Source organism: Cnephaeus nilssonii (genome assembly GCF_951640355.1).
Source record: "Cnephaeus nilssonii genome assembly, chromosome: 3".
Taxonomy (NCBI): Eukaryota; Metazoa; Chordata; class Mammalia; order Chiroptera; family Vespertilionidae; genus Cnephaeus; species Cnephaeus nilssonii.
The window spans coordinates 66,347,709-66,375,534 of record NC_137074.1 but is presented as its reverse complement, the minus strand read 5'-3'; the positions used below and the strand labels follow the sequence as shown (position 1 = coordinate 66,375,534).

The window sequence follows — 27,826 nt, the reverse complement described above, 5'->3', positions numbered from 1 at the left end:
GGACATGGATATGATGCCCAGTCAGGGTACATACCCAGGTTTCAAATTTGGTCCCACATTGATGTCTCTTCCTCTCCCTCCCTCCCCCTCTGTAAAATCAATAAAAACATATCCTTGGATAAAGATTAAAAAGCGGGAGGGGGGTGGAGGTGTACTCAGTGGTAGAACATCAACCGTGAACCAAGAGGTCTCTGGCTTGATTCTCAGTCAGGTAACATGCCCAGATTACTGGCTCAGTCCCCAGTAGGGGGCACGTAGGAGACAGCAGATCAATGATGTTTCTCTCATGGATGTTTCTATCACTCTATCCCTCTCCCTTCCTCTCTCTCTCAAATCAACAAAAACATTTTTTTTTTTAAAAAAAGGGCAGTTGATTAGTTTTCCATTGACACCCAGTGCCCCCCAGGGAAGCATGTTCTTGTCACAAGGACAAGATGTGCAATGCATGAGCAATCCTAGCCTTTTCCTTCCCTGCCTCCGAAGGAAAATTCTGACAATGCCCCTCACCATTTCCTTCCTCTCCTCAGCTGGAACCTAATTCAGGTTGACTTGGGGAAGAATGGGAGAGATGGGAACAGGAGACTTTTATCAGAAAGAGCCTGGGTTTAGTGAGTATTGCCAGTGGAGGGGAAGAAAAAGGAAAACAAACAAACAAACAAACAAACAAACAAACCTCTTAGATAGGTGTTTTCAGAGGGGAGCTGGAAAATTGAGAGCTAGATTGGAGAGTGAAGTTTCCAAAGCAAGAGCAATAGGATGTGGGGATTTATAAGAAGTGGAGCGGAAGGTTATAGATGAGATATTTTAATATTCTTTAGTAGAGGCTGGCAAAAATTTAAATGATTTGTAAATATTTGGGGGTTGTTGGACTGTATCCATGTGAGGCAACCTTGCCCGGAGGCTCAGTTCTGGGGGGGCTGACTCATATTAGAGTTACATGAAGAAAGCTTTAGTTTGGGGTGCAATGCTGACTGCTAGGTCCCTTTAACATTCGCTATATAGCAATGAGGCAGCTTCAGTTTCTGAACTGGACCCGGTGAAGGTAAATTGATTCCTTTCCTCTGAAAGCTAGCTTGAATGCGGCGACCAGTTCTTCTCAAGAGAGAATGTAAGGGGCTGAAAACTGGCATTGAGACACCTTTGGATGTTCACATGTGGGACACTTAAAAATGGACAAAGAAAAGAGCGATGTTTCATCCAAACCTGCTGATGTGAATGTAAGTACAGCGTAGGAAGCTTTCTCTGTTGCTTGAGTGCCACTTATTGTTGACCTTGTTAGTAAAATGAGACCATGCTGCTTTATAAAAATAAAGGGACTAAAAATGAAATACTTTATCCTCCTCTGGTACTTAATGGATTTTACAAATGTGGGCTTGTTTTGAAGTGCTATACTTGGCAATTGATTTGCAGCTGTTTTTCTAAAACTCCAGGGAAATTGTACTGATCTCTGCACAAATTCCATTTTAAAATTTAATCAGTGCTAACTGAGACTGCCTATAATGTGTTCCTGCACTCAAAGACCCAACCCTGGCCTTGTCAGTGCTACATGTACTAGCATTTCTGTGTGTTTTTCTTTTTCACTTCTTTGGGGGGATATTTGAAAATAGTTTGACATCATAATCAGCTCATGGAACGTTTTTCTCTTTAGAAACATCATCCTAAAACCTGCAGGACATCACATGAAATGAGGTCTGGTCTAGTTCAATTTCACCAGCAGGAATATAAGCTACATTTCACTCCAGGGGTTGACAAGGGTGTTTGGCAAAAAAGAATGAGGGAGCCATGAATAATTCAGAATGTCCTTGGCCACATATTATCCCATGAATTGGTAGGATAAAAGACGGGAAGACAGGTGCTTTGAAGGGAAGAGTAAAGGAGTGTAACAGAATGAGAGAACTCTTAAGGGAGCCCAGAAGAGAGATTATTTCTTTGGAGTTGGTGTTCTAGATGGTTGCCTTTAAGAGAATGTGTGGTTAAAAGTCATTTCATCACTGGAGTTTAGTTACCCTGACATGTATAAATCTCTCCTTCAAAGAAGCTAAACTCTCACATACATTATTAAAGAATTCACAGGATCAAATGGCAGAGGGTAACAGAGGAAAAAAAAAAAAAGGAAGGGAAATAGTTAAATAATGTATTTTTTCCTCCAGCATGTAACACTTTGCACACAAATACAGTAAAACCAATAATCTTCTCTGAGCCCTCTATTTCATCTTTACTTTTAAATCGTCTGTGATTGGGAAATGGATCAGGGCAGCGGCTGGCATAAAAGTGCATATGTGTGCGACAATGGTGAAACCAGCACTCTGATCCTTTCCTACATACAGCCCTCCACAAACATCATCCTTCATGCCTTTCTCCTACCACTCAGTCCTGAAGCCACAATTAAGAAATTGTTTCTCTAAAGAACTTATACTCTTTTTTTAATCCTGTTTCAGCCCAGAAGAAACTGGTCATGGGAGAAAAGCTATATAATACAAACATTTAAACACAAACACATATCCCCACAGCTGTGAACACAGAAATCGACTCCTGACCTTTCAGTCCTCTGGTCTATCCTCCATGAAATTCAGGCCTATCCTCTGCAGCATCATTATCCAAAAGGGGGAGCTGAGGAGAGGACCTGGGAACCATTTCACATAATGTCTATATTTTTCCTGATTTTAATTGTGCTATTCAAATGCAAGTCAATTTATTATGCTTATGTAAATCATTTGACTGACACACTTAGGAATTTTAGCACCAAGATTCTCTTTACTGAGTGATAGCATTTAAGCACTAGACCAAGCATGTCAAACTCAAAGGCTAACACAGGCCAAAAAACAAGATTTAAGTTTATGTGGGCTGCAAAATAACAAAAGCTTCAATTTTCATAGAAACATAGGCTTATTTTGATAGAGACATGCTGAATACAAAGGGCTGAAATAAATGAGTAATCATTAACATAAAATAATAGAACATTTTAATAAAAATTAATATTTTTTTCTTGAACATTAACTTACCAGACACTGAATAACTGCACAAATTAATAAGCGTAATGCAAATAAACCTATTTTTCTTATTCTCTGAAAGCAAAATATTTCCTGTCATGCACACCAAACAAGTCAGTCCAAGACTAATAATGTGGCAATCAGCTGCTAAAATATTCGATGCTAGTATTAGTGGAGAGAAATGTTGTGCCTGTAAGGCGCATAAGGCATCTAAGGAAAATGAATGCAACATGACTATAGTAATCAGTCATTTGCGAATGTTGTAGTTCTTTATTAATAACTAGAGGCCCGGTGCATGAAATTTGTGCATGGGTAGGGTCCCTGGCCAGAGATCAGGGCTGATCTATGAGGCGACCAGCGGGGCGATTGGGGGCCCCTGCTTGCACCCGCCTTTTGCGCAGCCTGCTTGCCGGCCCTGCCCCCCCTCCCCCAGCTGCCACTGGTCGGGGCCTGCGGGCTGGGGGCAGCTCCTGCATTGAGCGTCTGCCCCCTGGTGCACATCATAGTGACTGGTTGTTCCACTGGTTGTTCCATCATTTGGTTGATTTGCAAATTAAGGTTTTATATATATAGATTATGTATAACATGATATTGTAAAAATTAAGTTATGAAATTTTTATTAAAATGTTTCTTACATACCATTATATTGGCTGGGCCGCAAAAATATTCATTGTGGGCTGCATGCAGCCTGTGGGCCGCGAGTTTGACATGCTTGCTCTAGACTACTTCTAATTGATAATACATCGTTTTTGTTTTTTTTTAGATATCCAATATCTCAGTTCAGGTGGTCAGTGCCCCTGGGAAGCTGCCAGGGAGACCAGGGAGACCAGGGAGACCAGGGAGACGGCCACCAAGAAAACCCATCAACAAAGCCCAACTCAAGAAGCAACCCAAGAAGAAAGCTCCCTTTTGGAATGTCCAGAATAAAATCATTCTCTTCACAGTGTTTTTATTCATCCTGGCAGTCATAGCCTGGACCCTTCTGTGGCTCTACATCAGTGAGTTAAAATCTACTTGCCTTTGGAGTTAGGGCTTACCCAGCGAGCTCAGCAGGAGAAATGCAGGCCCAATGCAGGTGTTTCTGATAGATTTTCCTTATTTCTTATACTAATAACAATTTCTGAAACTGTTGAGGTTTTTGGAGGAATAAACCAGAATTGCTTTCCCCTTTCTGCTTTTCCTACTACTGCTCTCTTCCCACAGGTGAGCAAGAGGAGCAGAGATGGGGGACAGGATGAGAGTGGAGGAGGATGCTCAGGAACAAATGTTGACTAGTTCAGAAATGTAATCCATTTAGTCCATTTTTAGCTTTAAAAATGAATGGAATGCTAAACTGTTTCATTTCCTCATTCCACCCACTGCCTGTTTCTAGGCAACCTGATATTCCAGCTCTCTGAGCTTCATTGTACTCATGAGCCTTTCTCTCCTCTGTTTTTATGTTTTTGTCGATCTGATTGATTGGGCAGGAGTCATAACTAAGTTCTTCCTTAGAGAATACTAACCTAATGCAGCGCAGCAACTGTATAGCCTTTGTTGACTTATGCTCAACTTCCCACTCTATACATCTTAATATGTTTAATATAAGATATGTGTTCTATCAAGGATATTAAAATGTGGTTGGAAAGCAAGATTTGTAGGAAAAGAATTAATGAATATTATCTTGAACAGTCCAGGCCACTTATAATTTGTGTGGCATAATGCAAAACATCAGGCATGCCACGATACATCTCCTACCTTCAAAAAGCTCACATATAGATTTTGTACTTTCAAAAAACAGTTCAGTGCTGAAAGGGAGGGTGAGTTCATTTATTTATTTTTTGTTTTGTTTAATTAATCACTTTATAATCACAGAAGAGAGGCAGCCAACTTGCCCAAGGATAGAATTCAGAGGAAGCTTCAAGAACTGGTTTCTGAAAATTCATTTGACACATCTTGGAGTACCCACAATGAGCTGGGCTCTGTGATAGGCTTGGGGACAGAATGGAAGACAGGAAGAATCTCTGTCTTTACATACTAGGGCGAGAAGTCAAGTCAATGGGCAATTAAGTCAAACACAAAAGACACACAACCCAGAACAAACCAACTTCTTTCCCATCAGTTCTCTTCTGGCCCTCAACTGATACTTTTCATTGCCCTAGCATTTTTGTAGGAAGTTTTGGAAGATCATTGTGTAGAAGTAGTTTGTTGGCTGTGTTAAAGTCAGAGAAGATCCTTTCAGGAAGACAGACCAGTAGGAGCAAAGGGAAAATGGTATGGATAGCGAGAACTGTTCAACAAATAACAGAGGTTAGTTTCAATACATGAAATTTGGGTGTGGCGAATGGCCTTGAGAAATGAAGTGGACAGCTCATCAGGAGACCCACCAGGGTCTTGTGTGTTGGGCTGTGCTAAAGAGTTTGGTCATTGTAATCATTTCAAGGCCTAATTGATCTCCCTTACATTGTTGTTATGCTTCCTCTTGAGTACTTACTGATGCCAGAGGATGTGTGAACTTCTAGATAGAAGTCACAGCTCTCACTCAAATTTTAAAAAGTCTGCAAGGGGGAAAAAGTCAAAGAATCACTTACCTGATAAAATCAGCAAAAAAACCCCACACAAACCTTTGTTTTATATGAGAGGCCTAGTGAGGCAAATTGATCATTCCAAAGTCACTTAACTTGAAAGAACAAATCTAAGACAGAAACTCAGGCCTCCTGCCGCCTACTCTGTGCCCCTCTCCCCCGCCACTGCCTCACTACACTGTTTGGAACTAGTGGGACCCTGAGTTGGCTACTCAAGAGAGGCTGCTTCTTATCACTCAGCCAAGTTGTACCTTCTTTTTAAAAAATTAAATTTAATGGAGAAACACATGTTAATAACATTATAAGTTTCAGATGTACAATTCTATATCATCTCCATATCCCATTAAGTGTACCATCCAAGGTCTAGCCCCCTTCCATCACCATATAATTGACCCTCTTTACTCGTTTCAACCTTCTTCCACACCCTTCTCCTCTGGTAACTACCGTACTGTTCTCTCTCTATGAGTTTGCTTGTTTGTTCATTTGTTGCTTTGTTTGTTTTATGTCCCACATATGAGTAAAATCATATGGTTCTTGTTCTTTTTTTCACCTAACTTATTTCAGTTCACATAATATTCATGCACCATCTTTTTAATAACTACCAGTTATTAAGTATTTCTTTGTGCTCTTCCTCTAACCTCCTTCTTTCCCTTCCTTCCCACATGTATTTATTGAGCTTCAAAGCTAAGTCAGGCACTGGCTACTCTATATTAGGGCTTGAGAAACAAAAAGAAGGTCCTGTTCCTCTAGAATAACAGCCATCCAGACTGGAGTTATGATGCCGTGGGGCTGGTACCACAGGAAAGAGATTACCACTGCCACGAGGGTCTGGGGGATAGTGCCACATAGCAGGAAGTCCTTGGTAAAAACAAAAAGAAAAGGCAGAAAGAAAGCCCTCATTTCCCCAAGCTATTCTCAAACAACAGCAGTGTCTTTACCTGTTGTCTGAAGACAACTCAGACACAGTTATGTCTTTGCCTGTTTCTGGGCAGGCCTGATGCCCAAAGCCATGGACCTCACAGGCAAAGCATTTGAGAAAAAGTGATCTGACACTGGGATGAGGACCACAGTGGCTTATCCGAAGGGTGAGTTCTCCCTGCACCTCACAGAACTGAGGACAGGCCAGCACCCTGGGCATAAGCCAAAGTCAGACAGAGGACGAGAGGTCAGGGGCTCAGTGAAGGACCACTGGAGGGTCCACCCCTCTTCTCCCACTATGCTCACTTCTCCTCAGAGCTTGACTGTATACATTTCTTACCTCCTGACCTTCTACAGACTTGGGATCCATAAACATTGTATATATTCTCTTTGGCCCCTTAGTGACTCTATGACATGTAGACTGTCCAAGAGGTATATCTTTGTCCTTTTAATCTTGTTCTTAAGTACTTGTCAGAAGCTGATAGAGAGAAGAGAGTATCCTAAGGGACATGGTGATTTACTGCTGATGGAAGATATGTTATTAACTACATTTAGAACTCCCCAAGCTGCGAACCAGTAGAATACATAGTTGCCTAAAATAAAATAATTTCAGGAACCTGATACTGGCATAGATCAGACAATGCCTCATTACCACACAAATGGGAAAGCCCCCTACCTGCCTTTTCTCTTGTCTTACAGGCAAGACAGAAAGCAAAGATGCTTTTTACTTTGTTGGAATGTTTCGCATCACCAACATTGAGTTTCTTCCTGAATACCGACAGAAGGAGTCCAGGGAATTTCTGTCAGTGACACGGACTGTACAACAAGTGGTGAGGTGATGGGGGTGGTGGTGAGAGGCCGGGCAGGGTGGGGTCAGGGGGTGAAAGGTGGGGTGGAACCGGGTCACAGTGTGCGGGGTAGGCAGAAGTGGTCAGAAAACATGGGATTTAGCTCATGTCGGCTGTAAGATAGAATCGCTTATTTGATAGAATTGCTTTTTTCTTTCTTTCTTTCTGCTGAAAGTAAAAAAAATGGCTCTATGAGCTTCAGTTTCAGTTCTTCTCATCTGTGAAATAAAGAGATTGGACCAGGTGATCTGGTCCATGCACTGACATCTCTTCACTTAAAAAGAACATTCTCATTAAAGAACTAAGACATATTTATTATAAAAATTTAGAAATGTCTAAAACTATAAAAGAGGTATAAAGTAAGTATCTAAAAGTGTAAAGTATAACTTTAAAAAGTATAAATAAAATATGTAAAGTGTAAAACCCATAAAAGTATAAAACGAACTTTAAAATCTTATTTAACATCACCAAAGATAGAGCCCTGTTTTATTCTGGACTACACAGACATAGGAGATAGCTCAATATTGAGGTGTTAGTAGATATTCAGTCTTGTAATCTGATATTTAACTTTTACCATTAGATTGTATTTTTCTAGGCAATTAAGTGTTCTTTAAAAAATAAGTTTCAACCCTAGCCAGTTTTGCTCAGTGGATAGAGCATCTGCCTGTGGACTGAAGGGTCCTGAGTTCAATTCTTGTCAAGGGCACATGCCTGGGCAGCCGATCAATGATTCTCTCATCATTGACGTTTCTATCTCTCTCTCTCTCTCCCTTCCTCTCTGAAATCAATAAAGAGATATATTTTTTAAAAGAACAAAAAGAAACTAAGTTTTAATACTACAAAGTTAGAAAATTCCTTTTTATTGGATATTTAAGTTGTTTCCAGCTTTTGCTACTATTGATAATGTTACAATAAATTATTTGCATTACTTGTCTGTATCTCTGATTACTTCCTTGGGTGATTTTCTAAAATTATTACTGGTCAAATAGAAAAATATTGATTCATCAATCTTGGTACGTAGTATTAACTAGAAAGTTTCTGCGAAATTGTGTCTGCATATTAATGGCAAGGGTGGCCTGCATAGTGGTGACTCCACTACACTTTGGTGTAGACTGAGGAAGAGCTGCGAGAGAGAGCAAGCAAAGACAAGAGTGGGCACAGTGGCTCTTATTTATTGAGGGCTTTCTATATACTGAGTATGTTGCTAAACACTTTATTTTTTAATATATTTTTATTGATTTCAGAGAGGAATGGAGAGAGAAAGATAGAAACATCAACGATGAGAGAGAATCATTGATTGGCTGCCTCCTGCATGCCCCACACTGGGGATAGAGCGTGCAACCTGGGCATGTGCCCTTGACTAGAAATCAACCATGACCTCAGGTTCATAGGTTGACGCTCAACCATTGAGCCACACCAGCCAGGCTAACACCTTTATTTTTAATATTTATCAATTATTCTTCAAATTATCCCAAAGAGGTAGGCATTTTGACAACCACTTTACAGATTGAAAGAAAGAAAAAAAGAAAGGAAGGAAAGAAGGAAGGAGAAAAGGAGAGGTGGGAGAAAAACACAATGGAGGCTCAGCAGGTATAGGTAACATGTTCTGTGTTGCATAGTGAATTTAAACTCCACAGCTCATATTTCCCCCCACTATGCTATATTATTTCTAACGTGATTTCCCAGCCCCCTCCTCCTTCTGGGCAATTAGGTGGGTAATTGTTGCTACTTCGTAGAAAGGGGAATTCAAGAGAAGATTTGACAAATGAATCAGTTTGGTTTTAGAAATGCTAAGTAGGGGGAAAAAGATAAATTGATTGAAATGGCTCTCTTTTGAGATCCAGTTAATGGAGTTTTAAAAGGGCTGGGTGTTTCCCTAGAGACTGGTGAGCTGGGAAAGGGGTGGTTGTTCTGGTTGTGGGCACCACTCGCCCCCTAGTGGCTAATATAACAATGTGTCCTTAAGAATTTAATTTTTCAATGCCATTTATTAATAGAAAAGAGGTTGGGTCAAGCACTTTTAAAATGTGCTTAAAGGCATTTGCTTTATTAATTGTGGAGAAAATTAACTTTAGACTAGGCAGAACACAGAAGTTAAGCTTGATTAAGGTGAATAAAGACAGAAATAAATGAAGGTAACAAATTATTATTTAGAGAAAGCAGAATGAAAGTTAAAAAAAATCCAAGACTGCTACAGGAAGTAAAAATGTATTTGAATTCAAGGAATAGCCCTGGCCTGTGTGTTCAGTGGTTAGAGCATCAGCCTGCACACCAAAGGGTCTTGGGTTTGATTCCCAGTCAAGAGCATGTACCTGGGTTGCAGATTTTATCCCTGGCTTGGTTGGAGCACATGCCCGAGGCAACCAATCGATGTGTCTCTCTCATACCAATGTTTCTCTCCCCGCTCTCTCTCTACCTTCCCTCCCTGCCTCCCTTCTACTCTCTCTAAGAAAAAATAAATGGAAAAAATCCTCTGGTGAGGATTTAACTACCCTTCTCCCCACCCCCTCTGCCCCCCCCCCCAAAAAAAAAAAAGAAAGAAAGAAAATGAATTCAAGGAATAATGTCTGGGTTTGGAGTTAGAGGCCTTAATTTGAGTCTTGTTTATCTCCTTGATAGCTAATCAGAGCTTGGTACTGTGAGAGAAAGCCAGAGTGAAAGATTTCAGACACTTCGGTTTTTCTTTTTCAGGTAAACCTGGTTTACACAACATCTGCCTTCTCCAAATTCTACAAGCAGTCTGTCATTGCAGATGTCAGGTATTGTGTGTCCCTTGCTTTGGGATTTCTGTGCTCACTGCTATAAATTCCTCTCAAAGCCCTGAAAAGGCCAAGATACCACCATTCTCTAGCAACTTCTTAGGGGCGATTGTGGATTAATTCCCTTTTAGCACAATAGTGACCCAATTCTTTGCTATGCTCTCATGCTGAGTTTTCCTTTTTATCTACCAAAGCCTGCCCTCTCCCCATAGCTAGGATCCAGGACCCCTGTACTGCGGGTGCCTGATGCGGCCGGGGCCAGACATGGCGGGGATCTCCCTTTTCCTTGTCCCGCGCGGAAAGAGAGATGAACGAACTGGTTCTAAATGGAGGTGGCCAGGGATTGAGAAATATTAGAAATAAAGAAAACAAGACGCAGAAATAGAGTCATAAAGCTGGGAGCTGGGTGGATCTTTCTGTGCCTTGCTGAGGCCACAGAACAGATCCAGACTGCAAAGCTGGTGCTTTATTTTTAATCAGGGACAAACAAAGTAATCTACAATGTTGTTGTAAGTTTCACTTGTTTTGGCAGCACTTGCTGCCCCTCCCACAGCCCACTAGCTACCCAGGAAAGATCTAGGGAGCAGTCACAAGATCAAGCTTAATTATGCTTAGAGGACTGAGCCCGCCAAGCTGGGATTTGTTTTCGACTTTGCCAGCAGGTCAGTCTGAGGCTTAACCCTATAACCGCTTCCTACATGTACTAATGCCACTGGGCAGAATGGCCATTCACATGGCTGCTAGATTGGGTCAGGGTAAAAATAAAACACAGACCAGTATTTCTCAAAGTATGTTCAGTAAAAACTGATCACTAGAGGTCTTCTGAGAAAAAAAAAAGTATTCCATGATCAAATAATTTTTAGGAAAAATCATGTGCCCTGTACTGTAGCCCACCTTCCCCCCACCCCCAATACATCTGCAGAGATTCACAATCCACTTTGGTATTAAAGTCTTAGAATAAAGCAATTTGTTTACTTTCCTTCACTTTTATTACCCAAATTATTTACTACAGAACATTATCTTGTTTTTTTTTTTTTTGTTTTTTTTTTTGTTTGTTTCATAAATCATGATAATATTCATGCAGTTAGCAGTGCCTGCTCCAGGGTCAGACTGAAACCAAAATGGGTGGATTCCTGGTTGTGCTACTTACTAGCTGTGTGGTTTTGAGTTGTAGTTGGTCTTAATTTTCTCATCTGTAAAATTGGAACAGTAATCGACCTTTCTGATACAATTAAATGGGATAAAGCAGATTTAGCACTGTGTATGGACACCAGGAGGTATCAAAAATGATAACTTGCAGTGAATACTGATTGACAGCCACAGAAATAGTGTGTTCTCCATGGAGGTGCAACTATCCACTGATGGGTCAACACAAGAACACACACACCACGATACTTTCCCTCTCCAGTCCCTATAACAGGAAGCAATGAATCCCTAAAGAAGGAAGTTATGTTCAGTTGAAAGCTTTGCTCACAGGCCTTACCTTGAAATTACCAGCTGGGCCACTGGCTTCCTATAAAAGTCTCCTTCCTAAGAGGTATCTCTGAACATCTTTCTCCGTTCTCTACAGCAGTAACAACAAAGGTGGCCTCCTGGTCCACTTCTGGATTGTGTTTGTCATGCCACATGCCAAGGGCCATATCTTCTGTGAGGACTGTGTGGCCGCCATCCTGAAGGACTCCATCCAGACGAGCATCATAAACCGGACCTCTGTGGGAAGCTTGCAGGGTCTGGCCGTGGACATGGACTCCGTGGTACTAAATGGTGATTGTTGGCTAATTCTCCTTTAAGCAGTCCTTCCTGCAGCACTCCTGATGAGGTCATTATTGCAGTCACCGTTGGGCAGTCCCAGTGGAACAGGATTAGTGGAAGATATGGGAGCTATGTTATAAAGGAAGCTACTAAATGTTACATACATTGATTGGGCAATTGAACTGGGGACAAAATACATATGAAATTGAATTTATTAAAGTGCACCCCTCCCTATATTTAGTCTGGTTTATTCAAACTAAGGCTCCAAGGCACAAAGTCCTGCAGAAGGAAAATTTTTCTGAGCTTTGTCTTGTCTCTTTCCTCATCCAGACAGAACTGAACCTATGTTATGTAGTACTGCCCAATGCTCCAAGCAGCCTGCCCCATAGCTTTGTCAAATGTAAATTCCATCATTTGTCTCGACAGTATAATGGTTTAATTTTTGCATAATACAAAATTTATGCAGCGTTCTCTTTTGATTTCAATCATATGTATGCTAGGCAGATAGTAGGAAGCTGATACATATTTGTTAAATGAATGAAAATTCTGTAACACATATACTATTTCAGATATAATTAATATGACTAATTATTATCATACTTATTGTTTCATTTTTACCTTTAAAGACGTTTAAAGCTTGTTACTATGGATAACTTCAAGCATACAGAGGGAAAGAGAATAGAAAAATTAACTCTACTATACCCTTTACTCAGCTTCAAAAACCATCAGCTCACTTCTGTCCTATTTGATCTCTAAATACCTAAACAACCTCCCCTCCCCTCACTGGATTATTTTAAAACAAATCCCAGATATGTTGGATTGCTTTTAAAGGACTGAAAATACTTTTTTTCTAGGCAAAATTCTAACAGGATGAAATGACGAGACTGATGTGCGTTTTTCTATGTGCGTTTGTTTGTTTTTCAATGCAGCTGGGCTTCGGTCAGATTACTCTTCCACCATAGGACCTGGTAAATTATGTCATGTGGCTTCTTCCCTCCCCCTCCCCTATCCTACACACCCCACTGCCTCCAAATCGGTATCTTTTGGGCTGTAGTTTTCCTTTTCAATTGATGGTATGTGTTAGTGCTCTCTCAGTTACAAGTGACAGAAATATACTCAAACTGGTTTAAGCGTAAAAGAAATTTGATTGACTCATACGAATGGGGCTCCCCTGGGGTGGGGGGTGGAGCTTCAGGTACAGTTGGGCGAGGTTCTAAGACAACATATCATCAGGACTCTGCATCTCTGCTTTCCTCTGTTGAGGCCCCATCAAGCATGTTTGTCCAATGTGGTGGCATACATGGCCACCTGCAGATCCGGGCTTGTAGTTGATCAGTTTAGTAACCATGGTGGGAAATAAACCCACATAGATTTCCTGATAGTCCCTGCAGAAGTGCTGGGACTGGGTCTCAATGTCTCCAGTTGGCTAACATGCCCACTCCTGACCCCGCTTATAGGACTCTCTGATTGGCCAGTGAGAGTCACGTGCCCACCTCTGCACCTAGGGGTGAGGTTAACCCCAACCAAACCATATAGACATAAGGAGAGTGTCTCAAAGTGAAATCCAGGTGCTGTGATCAGGAGAGAGGGGCGTGGCCTTCAGGATGGCAAAGGCCGCAGATGGCCTCCACGTGACCTCTCCTGCTCTTTACTCTTCTAACAAGATTTCTAGAAAAGTCATTCCTAAAACAAAACAAGAGCGCTGTCTCCACAGACAACGGCTGCTCTCAGTACTTGTATGCAGATCACCTGTCTCTTCGCTACCCTCTGGAGATCTCTGCAACCTCCGGGAGGCTCATGTGCCACTTCAAGCTGGTGGCCATCGTGGGCTACCTGATTCGCCTGTCCATAGAGTCCGTCCAGATCGAAGCCGACAACTGCGTCACCGACTCCCTGACCATTTACGACTCCCTCTTGCCAATCCGGAGCACCGTCTTGTACAGGTATCAGGCAGGCCCTCTGGTTGTGGGTGAAAAGGTTTTTTTGTTTTTTGTTTGTTTTGTGTGTGTGTGTGTGTGTGTGTGTGTGTGTGTGTGTGTGTGTGTGTTTTACAATGTCTCCCTTTTGTAGCATCTGGGTTCCCCTTGGGTTTTTTTGTGAGCCACTTCTGCATATACTCAGGTCAATGATTGACCCATGCTCTGTATTAGCCTACCAGGTACAAGGTTTTTTGTTTTTGTTTTTGTAATATAGGAGAGTTTTTTTTGTTTTGTTTTGTTTTTGTAGTATAAGAGAGTCGAAATCAGTACAGCAGGACCTTCAGCCAATATTTCTGAAATCTAACAGATTTTTTAAAAATTTTACTTTTATTAAAATCATAGTGAAGTACACTGTTTCAATAAAGTGTGAGAATAAATATTCTGTGATGATTGTATAACATCAATAAAACAATTAACTGTTGTTCCTTATTTTAAAATAATACAATGTTCACTGTGAAAGTGAGGTCAGAGAAAACAATATCAACTATTTCACAAGCCCATTACCCAGGACAAATATCTGTTGTATTTTTGCATAAAGCGTTTCATTTATACCTATATATGTCCTAATAATATTTTACTTTATGAGTGCTTAGTATTTTGTTAACCTAATGTCAGTTGGCCTTTAGTCAGAATTATTATTTCTGATTCACTGTGCTAAAAATGTACACGGATTATTTTACTTTTAATAGTATTAACATATCTATGCAACAGTGTTTTCTGTATGCATTTATTTATTTGTATTTCTGGGATGTATGTGTATGTCAAAAGTCCATACAGTGTATAGAGGTATGCAGTGAATGGTAAAATTTTCACTGGATCTCACTCCTCAATCATAGTTGTTGAGTTTTTTTCATCCTTCCAGACATACTTAGTTATTTCCTTATTTAAGCCTCACCACAATGCTATGAGGAGTATACCATTATTACTTCTGTTCGTAGTACAGAACGTGGCATTTATGAAGACTTGGTACTTGATTGCCCAGAGTTTTTCATCCACTGAAATGATCGACCTGAGTTTTGAACCCAGTTTTGTTAGCCACTAAGTACCCCTTTCTACCTTGTTTGCCCCCAAGGAGGGTCCAGTGATGGCCACCCAGGGGAATTCTTTGGCAGTTTTCTGTTCCCGTATCAGCTCCTTTCCATGTGTGGTGCCCTGTAGCCACTAGTTGGTGAGGACCTGGCTGGTGGAGTTTGATGAACGAGAACTGTGTGGCTGGCCCAGAAAATGTGTGGGATTAGTGTTGGATGTAGGCCCACTCCTCAATAACCTGCTGTTCATGAATTGTTTTGTTATCTGGTTTCAGAATGTGTGAACCCACAAGAACATTAATGTCATTTGTTTCTACAAATAATCTCATGTTGGTGACATTTAAATCTCCTCAGATACGGAGGCTATCAGGAATCCGGGCATATTTCGAAGTCATTCCAGAACAAAGTAAGCTTTCCGCCCCCCAAAAAAGTCACCTGTAGAAATATTTGTTATGATACTCCTGTCTGATCTCTCCTGAGGCTGTATTATAACACTAGTTGTGTAGGTCAGGGACCCTGACTCAGGGTCCAGTCAGAAGAGAAATATCATATCCGTTAGTCTAGTAGAGAAAATTTAATTTAAAGAACTGGTAACTCAAGAGGCAAAACGACAACTGAGTTTTCTTTGTATCGTGTAGAAAGCAACACATAAGAAGCAACTGGAGGAATAGAGCTTGGAGGAGGGATTTGTGAAATGAAACTCTGAGGAAGGGTTGCTGCTCAGCTGGTGCAGGTGTTTCTGAGTTCAGAGGCAGATATTCATGGCCCTGGAACCCAGACCTCTAAGGAGGGGCGGGGAGAGGGTGCCAGGCAGTGGAGGCTGGTATCTTTGCGGGAGATTCAATAAAGTGGACGGTGGAGAAACTACTAACAGGATTCAACTCTGTACAGGAACGAAGTGTTATCTGCGGGAGTGAAGAAGTGTCCTTGGGGTGACGCTTCGAGGAATAAGAGGCAGGAAGTCTGATTCTTCCTCCTCCATCCTTCTAGTTTCCAGTTGGCACCCCCATTGGCAGAGCCTATCAGGAAGCCAGGTAGTAAAGAAAGGAAATGGTTTGCAGAGTCCCAGCCTGGCACTGCAGAACAGAGAAGGGTCAGTTTGGAGCTGGTAGGCAAGTAACTAGCACACTAGTCCGTCTTTGTGATGTCTCATTTATAGTCATGCATGTGAATGCCATTCCAGAAAGTGCCTGTGAAGCAAAACCCTTGAGGATTGAATGGGTTTTACTAGGCAACAATGATCCCCCTCATTCTTCTCTTTTGGACTTGGGGTAATGAAGCAAAGCAAAAATGATCCCCCTCATTCTTCTCTTTTGGACTTGGGGTAATGAAGCAAAGCAAAACAAAAATAAACTCTAGTCTCTTTGTGGCACATGTGGCAACTGATCGGATCTTGCAGGTCATGTCTTGGTAACTTTTAAAAATAATTTATCTTTATTGTTGAAAGCATTACAGATGTCCCCCTCTTCTCCTTGGTAACTTCTTTATGAGCATCAATAAAGCCAAAGGGATCAGAATGGGAGATAAGGGCGAGGAGGGAAGAGGATTTGGCTTATGTAGATAGTGATAGCTGTAGTTTCATCTACAGTTTGAGGCATTGGCTTATTTTCGTAGTTTTTCTGCTTCAAATTATTACAAAACCAAATGTAAAATGGATTTATTGGACTAGATATTTGAGATATTATTAGGTTGAAAATTATCTCTAACTTCAAAGCTTAAAAATGTGATTATCTCAGAAACATTGTAATGGACTTTGTCTGTTCACTCAACAAATAGTTATTGAGCATCTTTATATGCCAGGAATGGCTTTAGGTGTTAGGGAAATAGCAGTAAACAAAATAGAGGTAAATCAATACTCTTAAGAAGCTTACATTCTAGCAGAAGGGTTACCATATCAGCAAGAATAAACATTTAGATTGTCTTAAACAGAGCATGTTATGTAAACTGGGTATATTTCAACAATAAAGATGCACTTAGTTGAACAAAAGAAGTTCAGAAGCTTTTAAAAATTTATATAAACTGTGTGTTTTTAAAATATATTTTTATTGATTTCAGAGAGAAAGGGGGGAGAGATAGAGAGAGAGAGAGCGTGAGAGAGAGAGCGCGAGCGAGAGAGAGACATTGATTGGATGCATCCTGCATGCCCCGCACTGGGGATGGAGCCTGCAACTCTAGCATGTGCTTGGACCATGCCTGATTGGGAATCAAACCATGACCTCCTGGTTCATAGGTCGATGCTCAACCACTAAACCATGCTGGCCAGGCTAAGCTGTGTTTTTTAGAAAGTAATAGCATCCTGTAAATGTGTAACCAAAATACATTATTTGGAAACAAATATAGAATTTGAACAAATAGTTTAGCTATACCTATGTAGTGTACTATTTCTTTTGTAAAAAATTTAGTTTAAATTCATTTATACATGCTTATTGATTAAGAAACTGAGCATTTATAGTGAAAGAAATATATGTAGTGTCTCTCCCATAATGTCACAACTGCAAATCATTGTGTGTTACTGGATTTTTTTTTTTTTCAGAGTGTGAAAACACAGTGTTGGTCAAAGAAATCACTGGCTTTGAAGGGAAAATTTCAAGTCCATATTACCCAAGCTACTATCCTCCAAAATGCAAGTGTACCTGGAAATTTCAGGTAGCCTAGTTTTACCAGTATCTTAAAAAATATTGTTATCCTACTTTTAGTAGCAATTTATCTTTGAATTAAATTACCTCTATTATAAAATTTAATTACAAAAAAGTATTAGTTAATTTTATAAAATGTAAACATTTTTGAAATATATTATCTAGAACATGAAAGTTTTTGCAACCTCAACCCTCTGCCTACAAATTAACTGCCCTTTGCAGCCTGGGGATTATTTTCCCATTTTTTGTTTTGTCTATTTGTATTAAAAATGCAAAGACATTATTCTGGGATCAAAGAATTTACTATTTTATTATGACAGAGCTCATTTGTTAATTTTTAATTACTTCACCATCTGAATAATAATAGGAATAATAAATAAATAATAAATTGGATTAGGCAATATATATTTCAGTTGTATAAACAAACCATATAAATTTATAGAATATGTACATCTCCTATTGGTGCTAGACAGGGTGTTCCTGCCTTTTTTTTTTTTTATCTTAGTCTGTAAACTATTTTTCTTTCTCCAACTGTAATTTCATGTGGAGGGAGATAGGGCAAGATGTCATCTTTGGTCTTTCAGTATCCTAATATATAAAAAGCCAGGGGCCATCACAACTGAAACAACCAGACAGATGACCGAACACAGGCTGCATGGGGCGACAAGGCTGGCAGGGGGGTTAGTGAGGGATGACCAAACAACTGAACAGCAGGCTGAGTGGGGTGACCAGGCTGGCAGGGGGGCAACCAGGCTGGCGGGGGGGGGCAGTAAGGGGTGACCAGGCCAGTAGGGGGGCATTTGGGGGCAGCCAGGCTGGCAGGGAGGGCAGTTAGGGGCAATCAGGCCTGAAGGCAGGTAAGCAGTTAGGAGCCAGCGGTTCCGGATTGTAAGAGGGATGTCCAACTGGCAGTCGGACATTCCCTGAGGAGTCCCAGGTTGGAGAGGGTGCAGGCTGGGCTGAGGGGACCTCACCCCCCCCCCCCAAGTACATGAATTTCATGCACCGGACCTCTAGTATATGTATAAAATAATTATAGTGTGACATAGCAATTAGATGTAAGCAGCAAGCAATATACAGTTTGCATTCATTCAATAATGTCATTACTAAATGCCAACTACATTTTAGACAGTATGCTAAACACTGGGATCCATAAAACTACACACACACACACACACACACACTCACAAAAACTCTGCTGTCATGGAGTTTATCATACAGTAGGGAAGATAGGCAACAAATGGGCAATTGAAATACGTATACAGTATGTTATATGGATGTACAGTGTTATGGAGAACATTAAAGCATGGAAAGGGGCTCTGTAGCTGAGAGAGTGGTTGTTAGATAGGGGAGGAAGTCAAGAATTAGTTATCTTAAGTGAGATGGTCAGGGTAAACCTCACTGACAAGGGAACATTTGCACAGAAATCAAATCTGAAAGCATGCGGGAACTAACCTCGTGCATACCTAGGCAAAGAGTGTTGCAGGCAAAGGGAACAGCTGAGGCAAAGGCCCTGAGGCAGGAGCATGCTGGCTGCATATTATTTATGCAAATCAGTTAAATATTTTATACTAATATTTATTAAATTTATAATTTAATAATATTTATAAAATGTATAATTTTATCATACCTAAATCTGTACTTAGTGGTAATGTCCTGATGGCATGCATCCTTAAATTATTTTTATTGTTATCTCAAACATTTACAAAATAATTAAAACATTAAGGTGCTGGACTCTTGCTCACTGCCAGAGTTTTAAGGTCTCAGGGCTGCAGAATCTTAGAGCCTCAGATGACTATCAAGTCTGAAGGTTGGGGAGAGAGTGAGAGGAAGAGAAGATGAAAGGAGGGGATGGGAAAGGAAGAGGGAAAGACAGAGAAGGACAAATATCTTATGATCTTACTTATGTTCAGAATCTAAAAAAAAAAACCACACCTGAACTCACAGATATAGACAAGAGATCAGTGGTTGCTAGAGGTGGGAGTTCGGCAAAATGGGTAGAGATGGTCAAAATACACGAACTTCCAGTTATAAAATAAATAACTCATAGGCATGTAATGTATAGCATGAGTATAGGTAAAAATAATATAGTTAACTATACTGTATTGTATATTTGCAAGTTGCTAAGAGAATAGACCTTAAAAGTTCTTAATAGAATAAAATAATTTTAACTGTATGGTGATGGATTTTTGACTAGACTTACTGTGGTCAGCATTTGCAATATAAGCAAATGTCAAATCATTCTGTTGTACACCTGAAACTCATATAATGTTTATGTCAATATATCTAAATACAACAAAAAAAGATAGCGACTAGGATTGAATCACAAAGAATTACTACTAACTTAATTGTACAATATGTTGTTTTCAAAAGACAAAATGAATAAAAAGTGATTTAATAAAGCTGAAAATAAATGGTGAGCAATATCATACTAGGCAAATGTAAACAGAAAGAAAGCATGGAACACAACCTTAGTGCCAGCCCATGATGAAATCAGGGCAACAACCTTCAGTGAGAAAAGGAAGGCAATCTATAATTACAAAGAGGGAGGTCCACCGTGAAGATATAATTATGACAATTGTTTATACACCAAAGGACATAGCATTAATACTTATGGATCAAAACCTATAAGGCATATGAAGAGGAAGAATCAATGCTTAAATAAGAGATGTTAATTTCTTTCTCTTGGTTCATAACAGATAGTGGGAGATAATAAATTAGATTAAGAAGGGTATTATACCATAGAAATAATAAGGATATTATACAAACAAACACACGTGCACACACACAGAGAGAAATTACCTTCTTTTTAAAATGATCTTGGAGCATTCATAAATTTGATCACAACAATCCTTAATAAATTAAAAAATTAAAAAGTATAGGCAATAAATAATTTTTTATCTAATTAAGATAGAATTAGAGAACCTGAAAATGGATAAACCAAAATTCTACTCCTTGCAAATGAAAGAAGTCTCTAATAATTCTTGGTTCAAATGAAAATTAAAACTAAAATTGTGGAATATCAGGCATAATGTATATGGTATGCATGTCACAAAATGCCATAAAAGGTCAATTTTGTGTGTGTATGTGTGTGTGTGTGTGTGTGCATGCATACACACTCATATGTACTTGTACTATACAGGCAGCTCCCTCTCTTGTGTAGTCTCTTCTGTGAAGATCTAGGGGTGACGCAGTAACTGCCTTTAGGAATAATCAGGTTTCATGTGAAGAGGATGCTGACTCACTTCTCCTTTATCTAAAGAACCTGAATAGTGTTTTGCATAAACTATGTCATTTTTATCAGTGAAAGCGGACAAAGTCTACACTCATTAATAAGTGGGTGTTTTCAAGATAAGCTCCTTTAATAGGAGGAAACTGAAACCTACACATGATCTAATGTCACTTAGCTCACTCAAGCTGGGACCTAATAGCGGCTCCCTGAGCACCGGCTGCCCACTTTCCTCTCCATCATGTTCTCCTCCTCATCCGAGTTTGCTCAGAGTTAGTGGTCTACCCCACCACAGGTCACAGGGCACAAAGAATAAAATGCCCTTAAAACAGCAAGCCGAGGAAATGGGTTCTGAGTAAGAAAATCTTAGCCTGAAATATGCCCTTTAATTGAATAATTTGTGTGTGTGTGTATGTGTGTGTGTGTGTGTGTGTGTGTTACCTATGCTTGTTTTTCACAGACTCCCGTATCAACTCTTGGCGTAGCACTGAAATTCCATAACTATTCAATAACCAAGAAGAGTGTGAAAGGCTGTGACCACGGATGGTGGGAAATTAATGAGCACATGTAAGTGGTTTCCATGTGTGAAGAATCCGATGAAAAGCCCTGGTCAGAAGTTCAAAGCCTTGGTTTTCTTGTCCCCAAAGAGTTTACACTTCACTATTTACTGATAGGGAAACTGAGGAATACAGGAGTTCATACTTGCGCAAGGCCACTCAGCTCATAAGTGATTAAGACAGGATTTAAATCCATGCTTTATGGCTCCCGAGTCCTTGCTCTATGCTGCTGGGCTGTGGATGTGCACACTACACTTTACAAAAATAGTTTGGCAGATAAAGTCTTTCAAACTATGGAGTCATGGAGAAAAATAATTAATATGAGTCCTGGTGGTATAAAAGTTAGAAACCATTAGCCAATTCTGTGCAGTACAAGAGGCCCAATTGGCCCGGTTACATCCTGAGTCTGGGACATGGGTTGAGGTTGATCAGAGAAAGGCTGAGAGAAATCAAGGTGCCTGGGCTTCCCAAACCAACATAGTAGGTCCTCATTCTCATCCTTAGTTTGTCCTTTCCTTGTTGTTATTATTTATTTGCTCCTAAAGTTATAATAGGTCTTGTATTTTAAACTGTAGGATGCCCTGTCTTGGCAGCAGAATGGCTTCTCTGTTTACTTTGAGATAAGAATCCTTTTGAAGTTAGCCTAAGGGATTTTCCTTGCTAGTTCTTTGTTCATCATTACTCCATGAATGAAACCTTTCCTTTAAAAATATATATATATATATATTTTTACTGATTTTTAGAGAGAGAGGAAGGGAGAGGGAGAAAGAGAAACATTGACTTGAGAGTGGAACATTGATCAGCTGCCTCCTGCACACCAGGCATGTGCCCTGAGCAGGAATTGAACCAGAAATCGTTTGGCGTATGGGAAGACATCCAACCAATGAGCCACAACAACCAGGGCAAAACCTTTCCTTTCATAAGGATTTTCCTGAACAACCATTTTCATCTTCTTGAGAATCTTAGATTTCTTGCTAAATAGTCATTGGTCCTGTCATCATTGGAACAGGTTCTACCTGATTTAAAGCATTCTTGGCTCCATTATTAAGATGTGCTTTCTATTCCTTTGGGAGTGTCTTTGAATTGAGGGTCTATTATATCACAAGCAGAAGACCTGGGTTCAAATTCCAGCCCTGTCTTTTAGTAGCTACATTAACTAGGACATGTTATTTAACCTCTTTGACTTTCAGTTTATAAAATGAGGTAATAATTCCTAGTTAATAAGGTGTTTTTGGAGGTATACATTCAATGAAATAATGCATATTACACACCAAAAAAATTAGCTATTTTTATGATTCATAAGATTGCGTTTGAAATGACATTGAATGGACAAATACTATAGAATGTGTCCCAAGGCTTTAAGGATACTGCATTTTAGTATTCTAATTGATGTCTATAAAACAAATCCTTATATATTTCTTGCAAAGTTGTATGCCTAAAATAGAGCCATTTTGAAAATGAGATACTCCCCCAACCAAGTAGCAATTTCTACCACCCCAATTTCCATATGTGTGGAATCCAATGGAAGGCCTTACCCAGAGGAAAGGTTGGCCTAACCCAAATATGTTGCTGTTAAAGTATGAAGAGAGACTCCTTCCAAACATTACTAGGAAAGCCTTCTGCCCTAAATACTTTCCCTGAAGGGCCAGCTCTTCACTTTGTGCTGTGGGCTGGCTAAGATCCTACCAGATTATCTTGATGCAGCTGAACCCTGGGATTCAAAATGCCAGCTCTTGCCATTATCAGTGCTTTTCATCTCAAAAGGAAAGGCTCTAATTAAACCAATTTCTGATGGCTTGCTGAGGGTAGCCTAGGGGTGTTGGATTTGTCATGGGAAGGAGGAAAAGGTAATTCTGACACCAGAAAGCCTATAGATGTTGAGCTGAGAGAGCATGGGAAGGGGTGTGTATGCTCAGGGCAGCTTGAATGCAGTAGATGAACCCTGGGAAATGGAAGGCCTTCCTACAAAAAGCAAAGTTCCTGAGGGGAAGGCTGTTGGTGTGCTAAAAGTGCCAGGGTTTAATATCAGGCAGAGTTGTGTCCAAATCCTGCTTCTACTTGCTTGCCATATGAACTTGAACGCATTACTTCACCTCCTTACATCTCAGTTTTCTTACCCATTATATTCCTGTATATGTAAACTCAGTTTTGCTGAGTTGCTCCAATCTTTTATTTTTTTAAAAAACTTTTCTTTCATTAGCCACTGACATGACCCATTACTGACTGTTCCTCTCTAAACTTCACCCCAAGCATGGATTCAAAGATACTTTTCCTCCTGACTTCTGAGTATTTGAGTGAGGCTCATCTTTGCAAGGTAAGCCTAGTATATGTTAATAGAGAACATGTATAAAATCACTATAAGACACGGATAACAATCATCATGTTTTCAGAACACAGTTTGTATTCTTTTTAAAAAATTTAATTCTTAAATTACAGTTAACATTCAATATTATGCTGTATTAGTTTCAGGTGTACACCATAGTGGTTAGACAATCATATATTTTACCAAGTGTTCCCCCTGATATTTCAAGTACCCACCTGGCAGCACACAGGGTTATTACAATATTACTGACTATATTCCCTATGCTGTACTTTCCATCCTTTTGATTATTTTGTAACTATCAATTTGTACTTCTTAATCCCTTCACCTTTTTCACCTAGTCCCCCAACCTCCACCCTTCCTCTCTGGTAACCATCAATCTATTGTCTGTATCTATGAATCTATTTCTATTTAGGTTGTTCATTTATTTTGTTCTTTAGATTCCACGTACAAGTTTGTACTCTAATCCCAAGGTGATCAACTAGAATAGTCTCTGGCCTCAAAAGCTTCACTTGCCTTTGAGATGCTTCTCGGACACTGGCTTCCACTTGGCCAGGTGGCCACCGGCAGCCCTTATCTCTTCCTCTTATCACAGGAGCTGGTTTGTTAGTCCATCAAGTCCTGAACGTCAGCCAATTGCAAAAGTTTCTTTCTGAAATGCACATGAATGCTTTCCTCCTTCAAATGTTGAAATCATAGGTTAACTCCCTGCCCCTCCCACTAAATACCTGTGTCTGATCCTGGAACTTACGTGCTTCCCAAGTGCTTTGGGGACCTGGAGTGATTGACAGCCACAGATTCTGGTGGAGGATATTCCCCCTCAAGCCTCGTGTCTTCTGTTTCCTTTTGAGACCCTGCAGGTTTCACCCTGGGAAGAGCCTTACCTACACAGGGCAGAGGCCTAACTTATCATGGGCCCCTGTGTAATAAGACTTCATGTTTCACTAACCACAGTGCTCGTATAATAGGAATCACTAACAGGAAGGACATTGTCTATTAGGTGATGACAAGTAAGAAAAATTGAGATAGACAAATATTGTAGATAGACATTACTCCTTTGAAATTTTGCCAGGGACGAGCTCTGAAGTGTGCATCTGATTTCAATTTAGTTTGAAACAATATTGTTCTCTTTTGCTTTAAGTGTTGCTGGGGTTCTTTGTATATTTTCAATCTGAGCTCATATATTCCACTCTGCTCTATTGAGAGGTTTGTAGACAGAAGCAGGCAATATTTCGCAGTGATTTACACAACAAAATGAGTGGGGACCAGGAGAATGAAACCCATATTTCTTCTGAGTGTTGGCGAGGAAAGCAAGGGGCGAGGTAACAGACAGGCAATAGTCCTGCTCTTGTTTTATTTAGCAGAGGAGAACATCTAGGGAGCAGACGTTACTCAATCGCAGACACTTAGCTTAGAAAAGATAATTATCAGCTCCGCCCTAAGAAATGCTTATTAAAAAAAGAAAAGAAATGCTAATGAAGCCCAAGTGACCAAAGCATGAATGAATTCATGGTCAATAGGAATGCAATTGAAAGACCTCAGACCCTGTGTCTTCGATTCTTGTCTCCTCAGGTACTGTGGCTCCTACATGGATCACCAGACCATTTTCCGAGTGCCCAGCCCCCTTGTTCACATCCAGCTTCAGTGCAGTTCCAGGCTCTCGGACAAGCCACTTCTGGTGGAATATGGCAGTTACAACATCAGTCAACGTAAGCCTGGGATTGGCTCCTTAGAAAACCTTAAGAAATTGGCAAAAAGGAGGCTAATACTTAATAACTCTAAACTTGGAGAATTTAAAGGAATGAAAACTGCTTTATTTCTGCTGTTTTCTATTACATTTTTATTTTTATAATAAATACGACATAAATAAATATATGTATTTAACAAATATATATAATGTAAATTAAATATATAATACATAATACACAAAATTACATATTTATGACTGCTATAGTTTAATTTATGAACATATAATACAATTGTTTATTATTGATTTATAAAAATATTTGTAAAATAACATCTCACATTACTCCTAAAGTATAGTCCAAGCCCATTTCTTTATTTGCCTTCGGTAGCCAAAATTCTATGTAAATACGATGTGTACACCAACATTTGGTGGGTTGGAGAACAACAGTTGTGATTCTCTTTGGCCTCATCTACAGGGAGAGCTGGTTGGTCAAGGAGCGCTCAGCTACCAGTGCTCAGAATGTCAAGCTTCAAAGAACCGCTGGAACAGTGACCAGGAAGCGGTCAATAGACAAAGCAATGTTTGAGGAAAGTCGTTAGAGCTGGAGGGAGTAGATACTGACTTTCTCAGGAAATTCTTAATGTGTTAAAAGAGGGAAAGGCAGGGTTAACCACTTAGGACTCCCTGAGGATGAGGCGTGAGAGAAGGCTCCTATAGAGCACGTCTTTTTGTTGTTGTTGTTGTTAATGCCCTATTTCTGGATTTAGAATAGTCCACTTCTAAATATGGGAATATTAGCATTTTCAGCAAGGAAGAAGGTACATAGTAAGCCATCTTCTTTTCCAGGAACTCATCCTCTCCACTGTGCGCCATTGAGATAGTGGGGTTCTGACCATATACTCTCCCCAACTCCTCTGCACAGAGAGTGTCTTAGTCTATTCAGGCTGCTGTAACAAAATACTGCAGACCAGGCAGCTTGTAAGGAACAGAAATTTATTTCTCACAGTTCTTGGGACTGGAAGTCTAAGATGAAGGTGTTAGTCTGGTTAAGCGAGGGTCCTTTTCTGCATCACAGATTTCTCCTTGTATCCTCTCATGGTGGAAAGGGTTAGAGAACTCTGTGGGGCCTCATTTATAAGAGCACTAATCCCATTCTTGCCCTCATGACCTAATCACCTCCAAGGGTACCACCTCCTAATACCATCATATTGGGCATTAGTATTTTAACGTATGAATTTTGGGAGGGAGCACAAATATTCATACCATAGCAAGGGAGGAAGGAATTATTATCCTATATAATAAAAGCCTAATATGCTAAGTGTCCAGTCTCACAGTCATCCGTTCAACCAATCAAAGTGCAATATGCTAATGACATGCTAAGGCTGCTCAACTGCTTGCTATGATGTGCACTGACCACCAGGGGGCAAACACTCTGACTGATAGGTTAGCTTGCTGCTGGGATCCAGCTGATTGGGACTGAGTGAGGCAGGCCAGACATGCCCTGGAGCCCTCTCATGGTCCCTCCTTGGCTGGCCAACCTCCTGCGTCCCTCCCCGGTCCTGATCATGCACTGGTGGGGTCCCTCGGTCTGGCCTATACCCTCTTGCAATCCAGGACCCCTCAGGGGATGTCAAAGAGCGGGTTTTGGCCCGATCCTGCAGGCCAGGCCAAGGGACCCCACTCGTGCACAAATTTGTGCACCGGACCTCTAGTTCCTATTATATGTAGCTATAAGCCAGAATTCACGAATCAAGACCAGGAATGGAATCTTTAACTTGCAGTCTGATTGAAGTGAAAAATATTATGGACTGGGGAGGAGGCAGGAGTCCTGAGTTTCGAGGCCAGTCACTAATTACTCTAGGTCCAACTTTCTAAGATCTGTGGTTACTCATATATTCTGAGACAGAGATTAATTGAAAATATAACTAAAGACTCCTCAGAAGAATGCATCTGATCATAGAGGATTCAGACCAAGGAGTCCATTCATATCTCCCGGGGGTGTCTAAAACTGCACACTAAGAATGCTGGGCTCTCTCAGGTACTCTGCAGCTTTCACTTCCTTTGAGTCTTGCCAGAGAGCTGAGGCAAGAATGGAGGCAGTAGAAGTTTGACTGTACATGTGACCTGGCTGCAACGTTGACTCTGTTTTGGTGAATTTATTTGCTTTCTTTGCTCTCCTAAATTCTGCTTTTTTAATTTTTCAATTATCACCTATAACTTAGATTTGATGAAGAACTTATGTAATTACTACTATTACATTGTCAACTCCTTAATCTCTTATCACTTCATATTTCGTTATTAATGTGCTCCAGTGACTTCTAGGGACCCACACAATATTTTCTAATTTTTAATTTTCTGCAGCCTGTCCTGTTGGATCTTTTAGATGCTCCTCCGGCCTGTGTGTCCCTCAGGCCCAGCGGTGTGATGGAGTTAATGACTGCTTCGATGAAAGTGATGAACTTTTCTGTGGTGGGTAATCAAACTTTTATTATGACTTTCTTATGAATAAATAACTTGTCAGGGCCATATCCTGGGCCTGTGCAACTGCTACTTATTGCTGCA

The 27,826-nt window shown here is 40.3% G+C and overlaps 1 protein-coding gene across 2 annotated transcripts in view; it reads left to right on the top strand.

Annotated features, from left to right (window-relative positions):
* Positions 1-1,169: 1,169 nt before the first annotated feature.
* The window catches only part of TMPRSS7 (transmembrane serine protease 7), a gene marked incomplete at both ends in the record, with an annotated part of 37,989 nt that continues 11,332 nt past the window's right edge, over positions 1,170-27,826 (top strand). Inside the window, 12 exons of one of the 2 annotated variants that reach the window (XM_079763509.1) lie at positions 1,170-1,217; positions 3,754-3,988; positions 7,169-7,299; positions 10,009-10,076; positions 11,647-11,840; positions 12,758-12,796; positions 13,543-13,771; positions 15,111-15,241; positions 17,369-17,481; positions 21,161-21,267; positions 25,150-25,286; positions 27,626-27,733. In XM_079763509.1, coding sequence (XP_079619635.1) covers positions 1,170-1,217; positions 3,754-3,988; positions 7,169-7,299; positions 10,009-10,076; positions 11,647-11,840; positions 12,758-12,796; positions 13,543-13,771; positions 15,111-15,241; positions 17,369-17,481; positions 21,161-21,267; positions 25,150-25,286; positions 27,626-27,733 — 1,540 coding nt within the window. Of the gene's footprint in view, positions 1,218-3,753; positions 3,989-7,168; positions 7,300-10,008; positions 10,077-11,646; positions 11,841-12,757; positions 12,797-13,542; positions 13,772-15,110; positions 15,242-17,368; positions 17,482-21,160; positions 21,268-25,149; positions 25,287-27,625; positions 27,734-27,826 lie in introns of those variants that run through there. The other variant, XM_079763510.1, reaches the window with a different exon arrangement.